Below are 21,219 nucleotides of genomic sequence, written 5' to 3'. Positions count from 1 at the left end.
CTCTCTCTTTCATATGAACTGTTTTCTTACATTTCAAATTGAGTCCCCTCACAGATAAGGCAGTGTTGTGCATCGGCACACTATGAGCGCACATTTCCATCCCCAATGTGTCATCTCCGCTGCTTTGAAAGAGACTGACCGCCTTGGCACATGTCAAGGAGTTAATCCAGAGTGACATCACTCTGGATTATGACTTCCTTGGAGGGAGAGAAGGGAGGAAAAAAAACTAACAAAAAACCACACACACGCAAATCCGGTGCTGTGGCATCCAACACAAGCATGATAAATACTGCAGTGCAGAGGCAGGGGGGAGAAACAAACAAACAAATAAACAAATAAATAAATACATAAAATGAAATAAAATAAAATAAATAACTGTGAAGCTGTTGACACATGAAGGCTCCCTAATTTGGGCTTTCGGAGCGCTCAGCCCCACAAAAACTCTCCGCTTTCATGCCCTCCGCAACACAGTGCATTACCAGACCCTACAAAGAGGTGTGAGAGCTGGCTGGCTGAACTGTACCGCACAGTCCCATAATGAATCCTCAACGGGCTGAGAGATTTATCGTACTCCGGGAGAAGTTTACAATGGCTCATTCCACAATCCCTTCTTCCCCCATCTAAATAAGGATTGAATATTAATAACGTGGGACGAGTGAGTGAAAGTGCTGATCTGAAAGGTCTCTGCTAAAAAGCAGTAGATCAAATCATTTAAATATTCATGAGAGGGGGAGGGGGGGAATGAATCTAAAGTGCTATAATAAACCCATAAAAATTAAACGGCAATGACAGCTAATGATGGATGCGAGTCGGGTGCCTGGTTGATGCAGAGTCTTCGCGCTTGAGTTGTGGCAGCCATCCCCGAGCTAAGCTGACGAGAGACGAGAGGAGAGGAGAGGAGAGGAGAGGAGAGGAGAGGAGAGCCGAGCCGAACAGAGCAGATGAGGGGAGGAGAGAGAGGCGAGCCTCAATTTTATCCGGCTGCGAACTTACCCCATGTGTAAACTCGAAGTACTTCTGGCAGGCCAGCTGATAGTGCATTCCCTTGACTAAGTCCAAGATCTGTAAAAGTGAAGGGGGGGGGGTCACAGTGTCATAACTTTGAAGCAACACTCTAGCACACAATTACTGAATTACAAGGCAAAATTGTAAGAATGTAGCTTTCACCGCACATCATCAACTTTATCGCCAAACACCACCAGTTAGCATGCTGAGCAGCATCTATGATTGCCAACTGTGCTGTTGCTGGTGTAAGCACTGTTTTTTGGGTAGTTGGTTTGGCCTTATAGGTAGTTAGCTCACTGGTCGTTAGGGCTGGGGGTAAACTATTATTTTCTAAACGATTAATCTTGCGATTTGTTTATCGATTAGTCGACTAATCTAACGACTAATTGGACGATTAATCTAACCATTATTTTTCAGTTGCTCGCTTAAAACCATAATGTATCTCAAATAAATACCAAAAAAATCTTAATAATATACTTTATTGAGCACCGTTTTGCACAGCAAAAGTCCAACAATGCATTTCATGTTTATCTAGAGGCACAGTAAAAATGTTTGCTACTCAAATGAGCCCTATCACACTTGGAAGTGCTTATTAATTAAATGTTTTCAGTGCTCATAAAAACATTCATTCATTCATGACCACTGCCCACCACCTTATGTGCAGCCCTGGCCTGGAAGTTGCTTGGCGCCATTAGTTGACATTGGCGATCTAACATAGTGAATCATGATACATACTATAAGATGGCCAACGTTAGTCTAATGTTATGTGTTTGACTCGTAAATGACCACAGCATGAGTTAGCTCTCTGTGCCGTTTGTTCGTGCTTAGTTGCCGTGCTCTGCAGCCGTAAGTTTAATTAACGTTAGTTAGCATTTAACTGACACAGCTGTCTAGCCGCTAGTAGCTAGCTAACGTTAACTACTAGCAACCAAGCACGAACAAACTGCACGGAGAGCTAAGAAGATAGTTAGCTAGCACCACGGAAGTGCGCAGACCTCAAGCTACACAACACACTGAACAAACGTTAAATCAATGTAACCAACGTTACTTATTGTCCCCTTCACGAGAGACAATTGGGTGCCTCCGCCTCAGATGCTCCCACATCGCTGTTGTGCTGGTGTGGTATGCCAACTCCATTTGGCAAAGACGGCAAATAACGACACCTTTACATTTGGGACTGAATTTGAAGTATTCCCATACCTTCGATGATTTAGGGCGAGGTATTTGGACTTTTTATTTTAATGGGGCTTTTTTGCAGGGCTTTGAGGGGCATCCTGCTGTGGGTGGTTGCCGTTTCTATCTCCATTCTAATTGCGCAATGTTTGTTTCTGTTTGGGTCAACCACGTGTATGTGGCGAAGCGTCGACGTAAAAACAAGGCGTTGACGTAATTTTGAAATTGACACGTCGACATCATCGACGCATTGCTACAGCACTACTGGTCGTACACCACAAATACCTCTCTGTGGCTCTAATTTCAACTGGTTGTGAAAGGGAGGAAGGAGAAAGGCGGCCTGCTAGCAAACCGGTCTAAATCCAGCCCCAGCATTTCATAAGATTGTTTTGGACGAGGATGTGAAAGGTCACACAGCATGTCATTTTTATTTGTCACTGTGCTGCTTGACCAGATAGAGGTGGATTTCAACAAATGAATCAGAAAACAAGATTAAAGATGGGACTTGAACATTTTCCTCCCAAACAGGGTGGAGGGAATATCTCAAGGCAAACGGAGTAGCAAAAAGACCTGAAAGGTCACTATAATTTGGTCCATGCAGCAGATGAACTATTACTGTATTACACATTAGAAATGGTCACAAAACCACCATAACATATGTAAGGGATAATGTATTGTCCGGAGGTCATTATCCAAAAATAAATCCCGTTGTTTCGTCCTGAAGGGATTTATTTTTGGATAATTACCGAAGGACAATACATTATCCCGCATATTATACGGTTACTTGCCAAAAACGATAGAAGACATTCCTCCAACATACCTCTTTTTAATGATTTAGTTGCCGTTTCATGATTACCGTTGAGAAATAAATAGTTCTTAAAGCAAATAGAACTTTGAAGTTGCAGGTGTTGCGTAGCAACCCATTACTTGCTGACTTCAAATTACCATTAGTCTGTTACGTTAAATGACCGGACTTCTTGCAGAATGATATGAAAGATGTGAATTAGAAGCACAAAACTCGTTGCCAATGACAGTGGTCAATATCTTTCGCAGCGGTGAATTATCAGGAAATAGTCACCGGCGAATGTTGGGATGGCCCATTCAAATCAACGGTACTTTTTGGAACATTCTGAAGAGCCGTATAATAAATATAAACAACCATACCACCATAACCTATAATCTTAACTCAGCCCAGCTTCATTTTCTTTACCTGATTTAACCTAAACATCTCAAGATTAGACAAGAGAAAACTAAATGTAGTGTGTCATATAGCTTTTTGTACATGGAAATGGTCTGCAAAGTCCAGCCCACAGTACATTCCAGAGGGAGTAACTCTCTCCCACAACAATACTTTTATATGCTCTAATATAATGCTCTAGCGTTTAAGACAGAGGATGAATAGAGATGTAAAGATGTAAAAATTAGTTTTTGGAACATCTCTCTAACAACTCTTTAAGTATTCTATCTGTTCCAGACTAAATACCAAGTAGGTCACGACTACAACATCTAGGTTACAACCACACCACCACCACTACTACTACTTCTGCAGTTACAGCTATTAGCACCATTTTCACTGCAAAAGTAGATACAAACATGAGAAAAGAGAAATATGAGAGGGACATAAGTTCAATTTCTGGTGAAAAATATCTGTTTTAGGTGAATAATATCTGGTTAATGTGATTGTTCACAAGCTTACTCTGTTTTAAAGTCATGACATTTGTAGGCACAGGTTTCACAGTTTGGGTATTTTAGCAGGTTGGTTTAAGCTAAACCCCACCACTTCTGGAGTGAGATTTTACAGGGTTTATCTTGCAGACTATCTACAGAGCATTAGATTATGGTGAATATTATTCTCAATATCACAGCCTTACTACCCAGAAATGATCAGTGCTTATTTAATTATAGCCAGCGGTTTCCCTATTCCCCGTTTGATTAGTCAGATTTTATGCATGATGGAACAGTGAGTGTGACAGCACATGCAGAGCACTGAGCTTATAAGTCTGACACAGTCGTTGCACGAGAACTCAAGTTCTGCAGAAGCAGTCTCGCTTCTTCCAGGAAGTGCCTCTGACATGTAGATTTCTGTTTTCCCAATTTGAGAACAATTCAACTCTAGAAAAAAAAAATAGGGCTGTGTGTTTGTGAGTGTGTGTGTGTAAACAGTCTCCAAAACTATTCACATGCACAACACACTTTAGAGCATGAGTACACATTCGGATCCTCATTGTATCTTAACCAGGCCAGACCCCAGGAAACGTCTACACAAAACAGTAGGGGCTTGTTGACTGATGTGCAAGCCAACCAAATTCATGGATTTAGATGTGAATGACAAGCCATCCAGGAGTTATTTATACAGCCTATCTTCATCCTTCTGCAATGACAAGGTGCTCTCTGGTAGTGATCTTACTGAGATTGAGGTTGTCTCAGCAAGCAGCATACGTTTGTATGTTTAAGGAAACTTCTAAACTAACTAGCCTCTAGCTTTGATAGAGTATCCAGTGTGTGTGTGTGTGTGTGTGTGGAAGAGAGAGAGAGAAAAAGCGAGCCAGTGTGTAAGAGAAACAGAGCCAGAGCGTGTGTGTTTGTGTTTGTGTGTGTGTGTGTGTGTGTGTGTGTGTGTGTGTGTGTGTGTGTGTGTGTGTGAGAGTGTTCGTTCCTTCACGTGGGTATATAGACATGCATACAATATGCACATACCTGAGTCTAGAGAAGATGTTCCCTCAGGGTCCTGTCTAAACCCCACATCTCTAAAACCCATCCCACATATAGACAAGATACAGATATGCATTATACATGGAACACATGGGTCAACATCTAAGCCTCGGTGGACCTGAACCACTTTTACAGGCTATGAGATGTGTGTGTGAGAGAGAAAGAGAGACAGATAGTGTGTGTGTGTGTGTGAGAGAGAAAGAGAGAGAGAAAGAAAGAGAAAGAGAGAGAGAGAGAGAGAGAGGGAGAAAGAGAGAGAGTAAGTGTGTGTATGTATATATGTGTGGGACTGTGGGTATAAGCAGCAGGGGCATGCAAGTCAAACCATTAGTGCTCCATCATGTCAAAGGCAAAATGGCAGTGGTTTATAGATTGGCGAAATTACATCTATATCGTTCCGCGCAGTTTGCATTAATAACTCATTAAGCTCCTATAATTCACAGACTCAGCTCGGTTTAAATGCACTGAACTGCTGGCACAAGAGGTTAGGCTTTAACTAGGCACCACCGCGGGCTATGAAAGGTGAGTGGCAGTGGTGCTCTCTGCATGGGAGATGAGCTCTTGCTCTGTCTGCCATTCTTCTTTGTTTGTTTCACTTCTGGCCCCCAGTGTCAGCTTGTCTTTGTTCTCTCTCCCCCTCTGCCAGGTGAATGACGTAAGAAAAACTACACAGGTTCTCTCTGCCTAGATTCGATCAAATATGCTGCTTATTTGTTACTATTTGTCTGTCTGTACTGAATGTTAAGTAAAGATGGTGTTGATTTTAGTCATGTTCTACGAAGTAGAAATACAGTCATGCGCCTCTTACAAGCTCCTGTTCTTTTAAAAGTTAGTGGAAAACGCAGGCTTATGGCAATGATCAAGTAAAATGGCAAAACTCTTGTTGAAATGTCAGCAATCAATTCTACAACTTCTAATTTCAACCCTCAGCTGTGAAAGGTATGCAGGTGGCGAGACGAGGAAGCTCTCGCTCTCCCCTGCACTCTCCCCTCCTCTCGTCTGACATTTGGCCTCTCTGGCCTCTGGTGTTACCTGTTCCCTCCTGCTGTCTACCTCTTCGTAACGAGCGGGGAGCGACGGAGAGAGGACTGACGGCGACAGAAAGAGGACTGGTGTCTGGAGCATGATAATTACGGCCTTCACCCCCCGCCACTCAGAGCACTCTTTAATTGAATGCTAAGGAACTGCAGCTCCAGGGGGTTGAAACTTCCTCGAAGTGCCACAGTGCAAAAGCCCGCCTACGGGACTGACTGCTGCTCTCCGACTGGCTCTGCCTACGCCTGGCAGCATGACCGAAAAAAAAAAAAAAAAAAAAAGGCATCTCATTTGATGAGCGGAAGGCTTCTCGTCCTTTAGGGTGGCTGTCCCACTGCGTTAGCTCGATCTTGCCTCGGAGCTCAAAGCGGCGACGTGGGTCGTGACGGACATGTGGCCCCAGCGTATGAACACCTGTGGTTAGAAACAGCCGGAACATCGGGGTTGGGGGAAGGGGGGGAGGCTCCTCTCCAATCATGAAAAGGGAGCTGAGGCGTACACCTGAGTGCACAGCAGTGCTGCTAAAACCTGCGCAATATCACATGGGTAACCTCGACTGAGGGAGCTGGTCCACCTTGTAAAGGATATGTATTTAGGGCACAAGAGATTAAGGCTTTTGGGGTGTGTTTGGCATTTAAAAAGTACTAGCAAGCCTTCAGACATTTACTTTATACGATGAAATACTTGTGACAGCAGCCTTGCTTACCTTGTATATTAATTTCATACTAATTACATTCTATGCAGATGAGTCATTGGGAAATGCTTTAATGCATCATGTGATTTTAAATATCACATTTGTATTGTGTCCTTGTTGCATGTGTGAAAATATGCTTTAATACACAGACACACAAAAAAAGCTATTTGTTATATATGAAACTGTTCAACAAGACATGTCATGGCCAGAAAAAAGCCTGAATTTGATGGTTAATGACTGGAGGAGAGTACCGTTTTTCACTCAAACTCTTAACATTGAGGAGCTATCTCTCAAACTGAGGAAGTAACCAGTACACCTCGGCTGCTCAGGTGGCCTTGGGTGGAAGCAGAGGGGGAAATGGGATTTAGAGGATGCTTATGTTAGCCCAGGAATTCTGAGTGGCGCAGAGTTCGCTGAATTATATAATTAATGTATTCAATTATATTGAATTTCAGAATTTGTAATCATCTTCAGAATGCTCCAGTACAACACTCTAGCGTGTTACGACCTCAAACATATAATATAAACATTAGGCATAAAAATAATATACGCAACAAATTAGAAATCTATACGGCTCGCCTGTCTAATGCCAATTATGGAACAATTAAACTGCAGCTCCGGGCTAGTAATTGAACAGCTTGTTTGACTCACTACCAAAGCCCTTTGTTTACAAATATACAATATAGCTTCAACAAGTCTGGCCCAACTTTGTCGCTGTGTTTATTAATTTCTTGTAAATGTCAGATTTGTCAAACAAGCCCATCTTTCTGCTTGCTCTTATAAAGAAATGAAAATATCAAATGCATGGACAGTCATTTTGATGTTGTGCTCTGTCAAGTGTTATTTCTGAGCCCACAAAAAACATTAGCTTCGACCTTCCCATCAATTCCAGTCAGCCTTGGTTATTAGTAATTGTTTAACAGACACTTTCAATCTTAATCCTTGCCAGTATGTTATACTTGTGATTATGCTGAGAATATTAGACCTCATGTATAGGTTCTCCTTAACAGGCATTGAACACTGAACCTTTATGGCCTAATTAAGAGCAGGCCATTAATTACATTACATGTGAGCCTGGAGCTTTATAACTGCATTAGAACATTAATTTTGAGACCTTACCATCTTAATTTCATTACCTGCGTCATTGAGTCGCCTGTAATGTGTTGAGAAAGCGCTCTGAAAGTGCCGGAAAGCGGACTTTATGAGGTGATCGGACTTTAATGTGAAGCCATGTATTCAGAGAGGTCAAAGCCTTGGATTCATAATATAACAGGAAAGTGGAGCGACTCTTATGACCTGCACTACTCTGTTGGATTTGCCGAACATGGCCACCGTAGTGCTTGCTCCAGGCAATTGCTACATAAACATTCCTGGGGTCCTCTAAATATATTTTTAATCAACATTTATGGATACACATATGCTCTAAAGTCTCTGAAGTGAGAAGAATATAAAAACTGACAGTCAACAAAAGGTTGCAATCATTTTAGCTTCAGAGAATTCTGGCATTAATCAGTGGGCAGACCGTTGTCTTACTGGGCTTGACAGGTTAGCGGCCTGTTAAAAATGCCTCCATCCATCCACCTTGGGAGTAAATAAGCAAACTGGGGGCCGACGGCCTGCATTGTGTGTGCACTTATGTTTACATGGCACCAGTGGGCCTGTGGTTCCTCTGGTCTAGACCCACCTGAGAGATCCCGCTGGGGGACAGCTTATAGGACTGCAGCTTCTGTTTCAGCAGCTCTGGGTCACTGTGCCGGAATGGACACCCTGCAAGGACAAGGTAATAAGAGGGGGGGAGGGGGGTGAAAGAGAGGGAGACAGGGCAGAGGGGGAGAGAGAGGAAAGAGAGAGAGAGAGCAGAGGGGGAAAGAGAGGAAAGAGGGGACAGAGAGAGAGAGTGAATGGAAGGAGGGAATATGGCAAAGACAGAATATAGCATGAGGCAGAAGCAGGGATGGATACTCTTAATGGAGCTGTGTGCACAATGAGAACTAATAAACACTTCAGATCAAGGCCCAATTCACATAAATCTGGCATCGGAGCTTGGGAGGTTCAGGGGCTGAAGAGCATAAAACAAATCACTTAATTAACTGAGGGCCTCTGGGAGCAGCAGAAATCATCTCAAGTCTATTTGTTTTTTGCTTTTTTTTAAAAAAAAAAAGGCGTCTAATGAGCATCCCAAACAGTAAGGGGGCTATATGTGATTCTACGCCAGGCAAAGCCCAAGGTTTGGGATGTGGTATATTTCAGCAGGTGGAACTCACCATGGTAGTCGCCTTGGCTGGGTGCATTTGACAAAATCACCTTCATGCAGCTGTAGGGAGTGTAGTCTGTGCGCTTGCCTTCCTTCCCGAACATGTGGCGCACGTTGTAGGCATACTGTTTGTCAAACTGAGGAGAGAGAGAGAGAGAAAGAGAGACATGAGCAAGTGTGTGGTGGGGTGTGTGAGTTTGGGAGAGGGAGAGAGTGTGTGTGTGCATGTGTGTGTGCCTGTGTGTGTGTGTGTGCGTGTGTGCGTGTGTGTGCGTAATGAAGGCTGACAGGAACAGGTAGTGAGCAAGTGCACATGTGTAGAAAGACATGGGAGAATAAACATGTGCATTAAGGGAGAGGAAGGGAGTGAGAGAGAAAGGGAGAGAGAGAAAGAGAAACCGAGAGAGTGAGATAGAAATCAAGAATATGAGTGTGAGAGAGGAAAGTGAGTGACAGAGAGAAAGGGAGAGGTGAGTGAGAGGAAGACTGAGAGAAAGACAAAGAGACTGACAGAGAAAGACAAAGGGAGGGTGAGACAGAGAGTAAGAATGAGAGGGAGAGAAAGAAAGAATGAGAGAGAGAAAGAATGAGCGAGAGAGAGGGTGTGGGGAAAGGGTGTCGGTAGGGGTCTGGGTATGGTGTGGTGTGGTGTGGTGTGGTGTGGTGTGGTGAGGTGTGGTGTGGTGTGGTGTGGTGAGGTGGGGGCTGGAAACAGGAATGTTGTCGTACATCATGTTGGATGTGGCAGGGTGTTTTCCGCCATGAAATATAGAGCTATTAGCACAAGCCTGCTGTAGAGGTGTCGCCCAACTGCAGACAGCTGTGACTGGATTATGGATAATGTGGCTGTTTTCCCCATGTCTCCCCCTCTCTCGTTCCCCATACATCTACTCTCTGATCTTCTTTTGCGCTTTAGAGTATTGCAAATCACAGCCAACACTTTGTGATAATAAGATTAAATGATGAGACAGAAAATACGACTTGTTTTATTTCTTTCCTCCTGCCTCGTAATAAATGCTCACTTTACGGCTAGTGGCTGCAAAGTGCTGATCAAGTTGAATACTGGAAGTTAAAAATTGAGCACTGCTATGTCTAACAAAACAAAGTAACAATACTAACAATAAGAAATCAATAGATTTAAGACCTACCCACACAAACCCAGAAAGAGAGAAAGAGAGAGAGAGAGAGAGAGAGAAAGAAAGAGAGAGCAGGAAAGGGAGAGGGAGGGAGGGAGAGAGAGAGAGCCGAACGAGTGCTTCCCTCAGACTGCAGAAATACATCTCATGCTTAAAAAAACCAAAACATTACAGTGTTTGCATTCGTTGGGGGTCAGTGCGTTCAATCTCCACGACGGCAAACCCAATATACCAATCATACACACACGGCTGACCATTCAATGAGGAAATACAGCTTGGCAAGGAGCTTAAATCAAGATGCGTGTGCATGCACGTGTGTCCTATTCATCAGAACTTGCCATACCCTCCCCCATTCTACACCCATTAAAAGAGCTCGTAAAACCCTCTGAACTTGACAAGGTGACTATCTGCATAGTCGCAATAAAAATATATATTTAAGCGATAAAGACTGACTTACATTAATTATGCGCTAGTTCTAAGGATTTAGGAAGCCATTTCAAGTTTAAAGATCACAACCTACTGCATTAAAAACTGATCGCTAGATTGTTGCCGTGGTGATGCAGAGATTATTTATCCTGAGGAGTGCCCTATGCTTTTAATTTCACTGCTGTTGGTGTGCATGCTATTGGACACAAGGCACACAAACCTGCTACTGTGAGAGTGAAGGGGGTAAAAGCCTAAAGATCTCTCACTGGAACAGACAGACAAATAAAATAGCTGTTCAGAGCTGTGGCACCGAAAGACAAACAAATAAAACATGGGCTTTGAGAATCTTGTTACGCTATTACAAGCAGGGCAGGAATTTCCGACAGCACGACAAGGCCATTGTGAATACCTAATGTTCATCCGCCACTGTGGCCTTGGTGCCCTGCATGATCGGCATTCATTTATTTATTTATTCTGACAAACCAATATACTTAATAATGTTAGTGATGATGCCATTCAGAATGTTATTGATCTGACAAGGCGTCCCGATATAAAAATACAGTGTCTATGTACACCTCGAATATGCCTAATGTTTCAAAGACGCTTACCAAATATCTTTTACGTGTGGAATAATTTAGCCAGATGACTTAACTTCTGTAATGCAAAGTTCTCTACTGAAGCATAACGTGTTACGTTACTTCTTCCATTTCTGCTCATTAAGTGTAAACTGATCAGAGAAAAATGAAAGTTGAGTCTACTTCATTGCCAGATTGTACACTACACTCAATTAAATGTTTTTAACAGAAAAGTCAAATAAATTACAGTAAACTCTCAAATACAAGTCAGACAGACAGACAGAGAGAGAGAGGCAGAGACAGAGAGAGAGAGAGAGAGAGAGAGAGGTAGAGATAGAGAGAGAGTACATACTTAATGCTACTGTTAACATTCCTAAACCAGGTGTAATGGTGACATTTTGTCCAGTTCACAGGCTATTTTTTGTTCTTTTCACAGAGCATGCCATTCTGTAAAATAACTCAAATTCAGTAAATAACAAATCATGTTCTTTTTTTTTATTTTACCGCCTTGATGTCCTTGCATATGGTCTTAGTGTGTTCAAAAAGTGGCCTTGTCCCTCAAATGAAGAAATTCCAGCCCTGATTACGAGTATAGATGATCAGCAGCAGCAAAAACCGAACTGAGGCCATGGGAATAACTCATAGGGTCCAGAAATAAAATGGACACGTTTCTATTTCCGTTTTGTTTGTTGTCGACTAGCCCTACAGCGCTATTGGGATTACTTCTCTCTCAATAGTTTTTATTTATTTATCAATTTTGCATGTCATTACAGATATTTATATGTTATTGTGCCATCTGGAAGCACTGGGCTCTTGCCTGAAAGGTACACTGTTGTGGTATGCAGCTGTTGTTATTAGTGTGGTTACTTCTGCTTGAAAGAAAACAAAATATATGACTATATACACAACAGTTAGATCCGGTCGAACGATTTATTACTTTCTGATTTGATAACAGGTATTTCATGAGTGGAATATCCTCTCACACGTTTGATATACTTTAACCGTTGAATTGTTCCACTCCAACATTCCATTCATCAAAAGCAAGAGACCAGAATGGAAGGCATAGATTTCATAACGTTACATTTGACAGTTTTCAAGTGAGGAAAGGGAGCAACTGGAGTAGAGGGAACGTACTAATTAACATGCAACGTGAAGACAGGTGAGTGTCCAAATGAGCGTGCACAAACAGTCTCTCTGACTCAACTTGGCTGCAGACTTTCTTTTTCTCTTGTCAAGTCCTGACACCGGTTGGAACAATTTCTTGGGGGCAGAGAATGAATAAACTAAATTGAAATAAACTAAAGACTCAATTCTTATTTCAATTAGTCGTTATTTGTATAAAATCAATGTCACTCCTGTTCCGATTGCGAATCACAGCCATGAAGGTATCCGTTACCAGCCCTACTCTCACTCATATTGCTAAAATATTACTGATAGGCTTTGAGAACGGGGCGTTTCATGAAAGTACAATATACCATGCCAACAGGGATATAACAATGTATCCATCTGTTCAATGCAACTAATACAAAACGCCTATGAAAAGTACATTCTCTGAGTTCAGCGCATGGGTGGAATGTTTGCAATACATCTCATATCAAACTGATCCACAAGCACTCCAATACTCAAGTGGGGCAGCTCTAGCTGTTTAGTCATTCTCTGATAAATGAAATGCACCAGCTTTGCACCTGAATTTGCCGTTTTCATTTAAAGGAAGTCTGAGCTGAGTTTCTACCCTTCTGAGAACAGTTATCGAGCTGGTACCCTGTTGACCCTGGAAATGAAAAAAGAAGGGGACTATCTCTACCTGCAGTCTGTTCTCACAGATGAGGTAGAGCTATTATATCCTCCTCAATGTAAACCTTACCGCTAGGTTTGGCTGACAATACCTTTTCAGGAGAGGCCCAATTTTTTCTAGCAACTTCTATAAGGCAACTTCTTATTAGCGTCATTTTAGCAATAAGTTTGATAAAGCTTTGTCCACCATTCATCAAGTGCCATAAAGGCAGACTTAGTAGTCCTTTCAATACACTGCAATATTTCTGATATCAAAAAGATCAACTGTACTGAATCAAATCATTCACAGGTATTTAAATGACGGAACTGATTTATAGTCTTCACATCGATTCAGTCCTGCATTCTATAGGGGTTATTCTGATGGCTACTGTTTGAAATGGAAGGAAAAATATTAATTTCCCTCAGCCCTGAGATATTAGTCAAAAGCTTCATCATGTAGTGCCAGCCCCACTTACAGCACAAGCTCATCATCTTAACCTGCCATTAATTACCACATTAATGTCCACCGCCTTTGCCATAATGTATGCCAATATGGATGTTCCCCAGTCAGCAGTAGCAGCAGCTGTGAATGTCCTTCATGTAGCTCCATATGAAGGTGAGTCTGAGGCTTGAATCTTCAAACATTTTGGTTCCAGAGGATTCAAAACATTCTTACTTTTGCGGGGTAAAACTACTCACAGCTTCTAGCATTCAATCAATAAAAACCTGAGTGACTTTTGCAAACCTTTAATGAGGTACAGGCAATGAAAGAGTTGTCAGGGCAGTCATAATTTCCCACAAACTCATATTCAAGCTGTCCTGCAGGGTAAATTACTGCCTGTACTTACTGCTCTTTGAAGGCCTATCGATTCCAAACACAGTGCACCTATTCACCACCAATCCCCTTTCAACAGCTACAGCCTTCCATAAAACTGAAGGAATGGGGTGACTACAGAGAATTGCCAGGCATACCACTTCCAAATATGGCCAAGAAGAAGAAAAATAAAAAGGAGAGGGGGGAGGGGCTGCATTGCTTACTCCAAAAGCCAGTGTTACAGTTTCCGCAATAACAACAAAAAGCTGGGGAGCATAAACACAGTCCCAGTCCATGGCAGGCATGGCAGGGAGAGTTAGAGGAGGATGAGGGCTAGCATGGAAAGCAGGACTGACAATCTCCTCTTTACACGCCTGCCGTATGCCACTGAACCACTGCCGACACAAAGCAGAGAGAAAAGCTTTGAGTCAATACTCATGAGTGTAGCCCTTGAGTGTAAGTGTGTGTGCGTGTGTATGAGTGCATATGGGTGGTGTGTGTGTCTAGGCTTACTTACGTGTTAATGTGTGTGTGTGTGTGTGTGTGTGTGTGTGTGTGTGTGTGTGTGTGTGTGTGTGTGTGTATATATATGTGTATCTTAGTGCCTATTGTAGTGTGTGTATGTTTGTAAGTGTGTATGTGGGTGCATCTTGTTCGTGTGTGATTGTGTATTCCCACGCAGGCAGAATCTTGGCAAGACCACCTGCCTGACAGTCCTGACAGATGTGGCACTGGCTCCAATCCATCTTAAGCGTAATGCCATTAAAACGCTTTCCATTTTAAAACACCGTTGAAAGGCCCCTCACAAAGCATCTTTGAATGGAGGCAGTTAAGAACAACAATAAAAACGTTAATTCAATTGCTTAATCACTCACACGTCTGATATACTTTAACCACTGCATTGTACGACGTCAACATTTCATTCATTCAAAGGCAGAGTGCAGAACAGTAGGCACTGAGAATTACATTTCACAGTGCTAGAGTGAGGAAAAGGAAAACATGGAGTAAAGGGAATGTACAAATTAACATGTAACGTGAAGACAGGTGAGTGTGCAAATGATTGCGCACAAATAATCTCTGACTTAATTTGGATTCAGAGTGACAGTATCAAGCAAGGCCCCCGCCCCCCCCCCCCCCCCCCAACACACAATCTGTTTCTTGCCTAGTCCAGACCGAGAATGGCACAGTCATTATTAAGTCTCCCTCTCTCTCAGACAGATAGCTGGGCAAAGATGTACTACGGGTGTGTATAGTGCAGGGCTATCACAATTTCCTCACTCGCACTTGGTGGAAATTATGACTGGCATGCGAGAAGGCTGAGGGTTAAAAAAAAAAAGATGAGCGTTTACAAATAGCACAACGATGGAAACAAGAGATTAGAGACAAAATACGAGTTGAATGTCAAGCGTCTGCGCTTTTTTTCAAGAAGAGATTAAGCCACTGTCCCCCCTCCCACCCCCCCACACACAAACACACCCCACCCTTGTCACTAACCCAGTCATGCAGTTGTTGTACGCAACCAAGAGGCACTTTAGGGTCAATTATTTAATTAGGTAGTTTGCAATCAAGAACAACACGAGGGGGGGAAACTAAGAGCGACAGTGTGAATAAAACGGCAGGAAGATTCTAGAGGAGTGTTTGGTGAGAGAAACGCACGCATGCCGATTATAATGTAGGCTTCTGCTCGCTGTAGGATATAATTATGAAAACAAAGCTCTATCAAACTCAGAAAATTAGCCGAGGACAATTGTTGCTAATCATGTTGTGTGAAACAGAAAACATGGTGCTCACTTAGGGTAGGCCTGTGTCGCCATCTGATTGGGTGGTTTGAGAGCAGGAACGCGCAGTAGTCAGGACAACTGAATTTAAACCCAGGGACTCAAATCATACTAGCATTCCACACACACTTATTCTTCTCTTACCGCAACCAATATTGATTCCATTGTCTGAAACATAATAAATGTTTAAAACAGACAAGGCATGTACTCATTACATTCATCAATTCTTCAGTCGATCAATCAATCAACCCAGGGTCAAGACCATCCCCCCCAAAAAAACATATTTGTTCCAGATCCTCTCACACATAGACCTCATCATAAAATGCTGACAACAAAAAGTGTATATTTCAAAAGAAGGACATGGGCAGACCACAAGCTCAAGGACAGAGGCTGTGTCCTGCCAAACTGCACAACAGCCTCACATCAAGGCAGCCTGCCCACACTCCAAGGCTGAGACTGCGCTGTCACTCTTTGGCCTGTCAATTAGCCCTGGTGAGGGAACGGCTAGGAGACTCCCTATACAATGCAACCTAAATCAGTGCCATGTATGGTGTGAGTGAGGGCATCATATGGTAAGTGCCTGATATATGGAGTCTATGTATGTGTCTCTGTGTAGAGGTAGTGGAATGTATAAACAGCTGTGGGTATACACCAACCAGCCACAACATTAAACCGCCTGCCTAGTATTGTGTCGGTCCCCCTCGTGCCTGCAAAACAACTCTGATCTGTTGAGGCATGGACTCCACAAGACCTCTGAAGGTGTCCTGTGGTATCCGGCACCAAGACGTTCGCAGCAGATACTTTAAATCCTGTAAGTTGCGAGGCGGGGCCTCCATGAATCGAACTTGATTTTCAGCACATGCCACAGATGCTCGATCCGTTTGAGATCTAGGGAGTTTGAATCCACATGAAGGCCACGACCAAAGGTTTCCCAGCAAAACATTGCCCAGAGGATCAACGGCCCCCTCTTTCTTCGTATTCTGCATCTTGCTACCACCTCTTCCCCAGGTAAACAATGCACACGCGCCCTTCTATCTACATGGTGTAAAAGAGAATGTTGTTCATCACGCTCACATAGCCATTGTAGGAGCCTTCGGGGGCATGCATGGGCATTCTGACCGGTCTGTGGCCATGTGGCCCCATACGCACGGGTGAAAACACAACCTCCTTGCTAAATCTTAACTGCATACAACACTTGTGACTTTAGCTAAATGTACCAACACTCAGCAAGTGCTGGAAAAGATAAAAAAAAAATGCCCTTTATGTTGGTCTGAGTGCTTACTTCTGCAATGCACTGTGTGTTCTGACACCTTCCAACCTTCTGTGGGATCGGACCACACGGGTAAGCCTTCGCTCCCCACGCACATCCGTGAGCCTTGGGCGCGCAAAACCCTGTCGGCGGTTCACTGGTTATCTTTCCTTTTGATGGGTACTAATCACTGCATACCGGGAATACCCCACAACACCTACTGTTGGAGATGCTCTTACCTAGTCGACTAGCCATCACAAAATGGCCCTTGTCAAAGTCCTTTCCTGCTTCCAACACCAACTTCAAAAACTGACGGTTTACTTGCTGCATAATATATCCCAACCATTGATAGGTGCCGTTGTAACCAAATAATCAATGATCACTAAACCCGTCAGTGGTTTTAATAGCTGATTGTTGTGCATATATACACTACCGTTCAAAAGTTTGGAGTCACTTAGAAATGTCCTTATTTTTCAAAGAAAAGCACTGCTTTTTTCAAAGAAGATGACATTAAATTAGTCAGAAATACACTCTATACATTGTTAATGTGGCAAATGACTATTCTAGGTGGAAATATCTGGTTTTTAATTAAATATCTACAAAGGTGTTCTAATGGTACATTGTGTTTGCTAATCGCCTTAGAAGACTCATGGATGACTAGAAAACCCTTGAAAACTCTTGTGCAATTATGTTAGCACAGCTGAAAACTGTTTTGCTGGTGAGAGAAATTATAAAACTGGCCTTCATTTGAGCTGAGTTGAGTATCTGGAGCATCACATTTGTGGGTTCGGTTATACTCTCAAAATGGCTTGAAAAAGATAACTTTCATGTTAAACTCGCCAGTCTATTCTTGTTCTTAAAAATGAAGGCTATTCCATGTGAGAAATTGTGAAGAAACTGAAATTTTCCTACAACGGTGTGTACTAATCTCTACAGAGAACAGCAGAAACGGGCTCTAACCAGAGTAGAAAGAGAAGTGGGAGGCCCCGGTGCATAACCCAGCAAGAAGACAGGTATATAAGTGTGTCTAGTTTAAGAAAAGGACGCCTCACAGGTCCTCAACTGGCAGCTTTTTAAATGGTACCCGCAAAACACCAGTGTCACCATCTACAGTGGAGGGGCGACTGGGATGCTGGCCTTATAGGCAGAGTTGCAAAGAAAAAGCTATATCTGAGACTGGCCAATAAAAAGAAAAGATTGATATGGGCAAAAGAACACAGACATTGGACAGAGGAAGATTGGAAAAAAGTGTTCTGGATGAATTTAAAGTTTGGATCATACAGAAGAACATTTGTGAGACGCAGAACGAGTGAAAAGATGCTGGAAGAGTGCCTGACTCCATCTGTCAAGCATGGTGGAGGTAATGTGATGGTCTGGGGCTGCTTTGGTGCTGGTAAAGTGGGAGATTTGTACAGATAAGGAAGGCTATCACTCCATTTTGCAACTCCATGCCATACCCTGTGGACAGCGCTTGATTAGAGCCAATTTCCTCCTACAAAAGGACAATGACCCAAAGCACACCTCCAAATTATGGAACTATATAGGGAAGAAGAAGGCAGCTTGTATGCTGTCTGTAATGGAGTGGCCAGCGCAGTCACTGGATCTCAACCCCATTGAGCTGTTGTGGGAGCAGCTTGGCCGTATGGTACGCAACAAGTGCCCATCAGGCCAGTCCAACTTGTGGGAGGTGCTTCAGGAAGCGTGGGGTGAAATATCTACAGATTACCTCAACAAATTAACAGCTAGAATGCTAAAGGTCTCCAATGCTGTAATTGCTGCAAATTGAGCCTTTTTTGATGAAAGCAAAGCTTTAAGAACAAAATTTATATTTCAAATAAAAATATTATTTCCAACTTTGTCAATGTCTTGACTATATTTTCTATTCATTTTGCAACTCATTTGATAAATACAAGTGTGAGTTTTCATGGAAAACATGAAATTGTCTGGGTGACCCCAAACTTTTGAACGGTAGTGTATATACAGCCGCGGAAAAAATTAAGAGACCACTTCAAAATTATCAGTTTCTCTGGTTTTACTATTTATTGGTATGTGTTAAAGTAAAATGTACATTTTTGTTTTATTCTATAACCTACTGGCAACATTCCTACCAAATTTCAAATAAAAATATTGTCATTTAGATCATTTATTTGCAGAAAAATGACAATTGGTCAAAATAGCAAAAAAGATGCAGTGTCTTCAGATCTCGAATAATGCAAAGAAAACAAGCTCATATTCATTTTTAAACTACACAAGACTAATGCTTACACTTAGGAAGAGTTCAGAAATCAATATTTGGTGGAATAACCTTGATTTAAAATCACAACTTTCATGTGTCTTGGCATGCTCTCCACCAGTCTTTCACATTGCCGTTGGGGGACTTTATGCTACTCCTGGCGCAAGAATTCAAGCAGCTCAGCTTCTTTTCATGGCTTGTGACCATCCATCTTCCTCTTGATCACATTTCAGAGGTTTTTTATGGGATTCAGGTCTCGAAATTGGGCTGGCCATGACAGGGTCCTGATCTGGTGGTACTCCATCCACACCTTTACTGGCCTGGCTGTGTGGCATGGAGCATTGCCCTGCTGGAAAAAACATTTCTCAGAGTTGTGGAACATTGTCAGAGCTAAAGGAAGCAAGTTTTTCTTCCGGGACAACGTTGTACTTTGCCTGGCTGAGGTTTGTAAAAGACCATAAGGATTGAAAAAAGCGGACTGGAGGGTCTTCTAGTTCGTCTTCTCTGATGAGTCCAATTTTCAGCTTTGCCCAACACATGGTCGTCTGATGGTTAGACGGAGACCTGGAGAGGCCTACAAGCCACAGAGTCTTGCACCTACTGTGAAATCGGACTCATCAGAGAAGACGAACTTAGAAGAACCTCCAGTCCGCTTTTTCAATCCTTATGGTCTTTTACAAACCTCAGCCAGGCAAAGTACAACGTTGTCCCGGAAGAAAAACTTGCTTCCTTTTGCTCTGACAATGTTCCCCAACTCTGAGAAGTGTTTTTTCCAGCAGGGCAATGCTCCATGCCACACAGCCAGGCCAGTAAAGGTGTGGATGGAGTACCACCAGATCAGGACCCTGTCATGGCCAGCCCAATTTCGAGACCTGAATCCCATAAAAAACCTCTGAAATGTGATCAAGAGGAAGATGGATGGTCACAAGCCATGAAAAGAAGCCGAGCTGCTTGAATTCTTGCGCCAGGAGTGGCATAAAGTCACCCAACGGCAATGTGAAAGACTGGTGGAGAGCATGCCATGACACATGAAAGTTGTGATTTTAAATCAAGGTTATTCCACCAAATATTGATTTCTGAACACTTCCTAAGTGTAAGTATTAGTATTGTGTAGTTTAAAAATGAATATGAGCTTGTTTTCTTTGCATTATTCGAAATCTGAAGACACTGCATCATTTTTGCTATTTTGACCAATTGTCATTTTTCTGCAAATAAATGATCTAAATGACAATATTTTTATTTGAAATTTGGTAGGAATGTTGCCAGTAGGTTATAGAATAAAACAAAAATGTACATTTTACTTTAACACATACCAATAAATAGTAAAACCAGAGAAACTGATAATTTTGAAGTGGTCTCTTAATTTTTTCCGCGGCTGTATATATGTGTGTGTGTGTGTGTGTTTGTGTGTCTGTATGGAGGTGCGGAATATATATAAACAGGTGTGTGTGTGTGGTGTATGTTTTTCAATATGGAAGTTGTGGAATATATAAACAGCTGTGTGTGTGCGCGTGTGTGTGTGTGTCTATATGCAGGTTGTGGAATATATAAACAGCTGTATGGGGTATGTGGTGTGGGGAATGTGGTGTGTGTGTGTGTGTGTGTATGAGAGCTGCAGCGTGATGGAAGAGGCTTCACTCCTTTACGTGACGCTGCTCAGGAATCTGGAGTCTCTGGAGGCTGGGCTGCTCTAATTAAACAGCCAGCTGGTGAGGGGAAGACCAGTACAGGCCTACAAACAAGAGGTGTTTGAACGAGAGGGTGTGTGTGTGATTGATTGTTTGTGTGTTCTTGCAGCTGAGGGAGAAAGAGAGAGACGGAACAGTGTGGGTTGATAACTGTGCGTGTTGCCTGTGGATGTGGAAGTGTGTCATGTCTTTGTGTGTGTGTGTGTGTGTGTGTGTGTATGTGTGTCTTGAAATGGTTGTGCCCACTGAGCCGGTCTTTCTCGCTGGGAAATGGAAGGAAGAAGGGAAAGGGGAGAATGAATATTAGACCAGGGAGATGCAACCGGCAACGGAAACATCAGCACTGTTCTCTTTGAGGACAGCTGAAGCACAGGACACAGGAATGTATGAGGTGTACAAGAACAATTTCACAGAGAACAGACAACAGGCTACATAAAGCTTTGCATATATAACATGAATAAAACACTACAAAATTAGAATGGCATTCAGGAGAGTGCATACCTCTGCCAAGGGCACATGCCGTATCTTGCAACATTAGCGAAAGCGAAACTAAATTCATGCAAGGTTCCCGTATGTTGCAACGTTAGCGAAAGCGAAACTAAATTCCTGCTGGGGCCCCGTGGGACAAACTGTAATGGGTTCTTCCTTGGTCCGTTTTCCACCAAGTTTCATGA

At 42.7% G+C, this 21,219-nt stretch overlaps 1 protein-coding gene across 1 annotated transcript in view; it reads right to left on the bottom strand.

Annotated features, from left to right (window-relative positions):
* The window catches only part of prim2 (DNA primase subunit 2), a gene marked incomplete at both ends in the record, with an annotated part of 64,979 nt that overhangs the window by 2,278 nt on the left and 41,482 nt on the right, over positions 1–21,219 (bottom strand). The window contains 3 exons of the mRNA XM_080848797.1: positions 994–1,062; positions 8,304–8,386; positions 8,884–9,010. Of these exons, the coding sequence (XP_080704923.1) occupies positions 994–1,062; positions 8,304–8,386; positions 8,884–9,010 (279 nt within the window). The remainder of the gene's footprint in view (positions 1–993; positions 1,063–8,303; positions 8,387–8,883; positions 9,011–21,219) is intronic.

Source organism: Sprattus sprattus (assembly GCF_963457725.1).
Source record: "Sprattus sprattus genome assembly, chromosome: 12".
In the NCBI taxonomy this organism is placed as follows: domain Eukaryota; kingdom Metazoa; phylum Chordata; class Actinopteri; order Clupeiformes; family Clupeidae; genus Sprattus; species Sprattus sprattus.
Note: the sequence above shows the minus strand (reverse complement) of the source record. Positions and strands in the feature narration are given on the sequence as shown.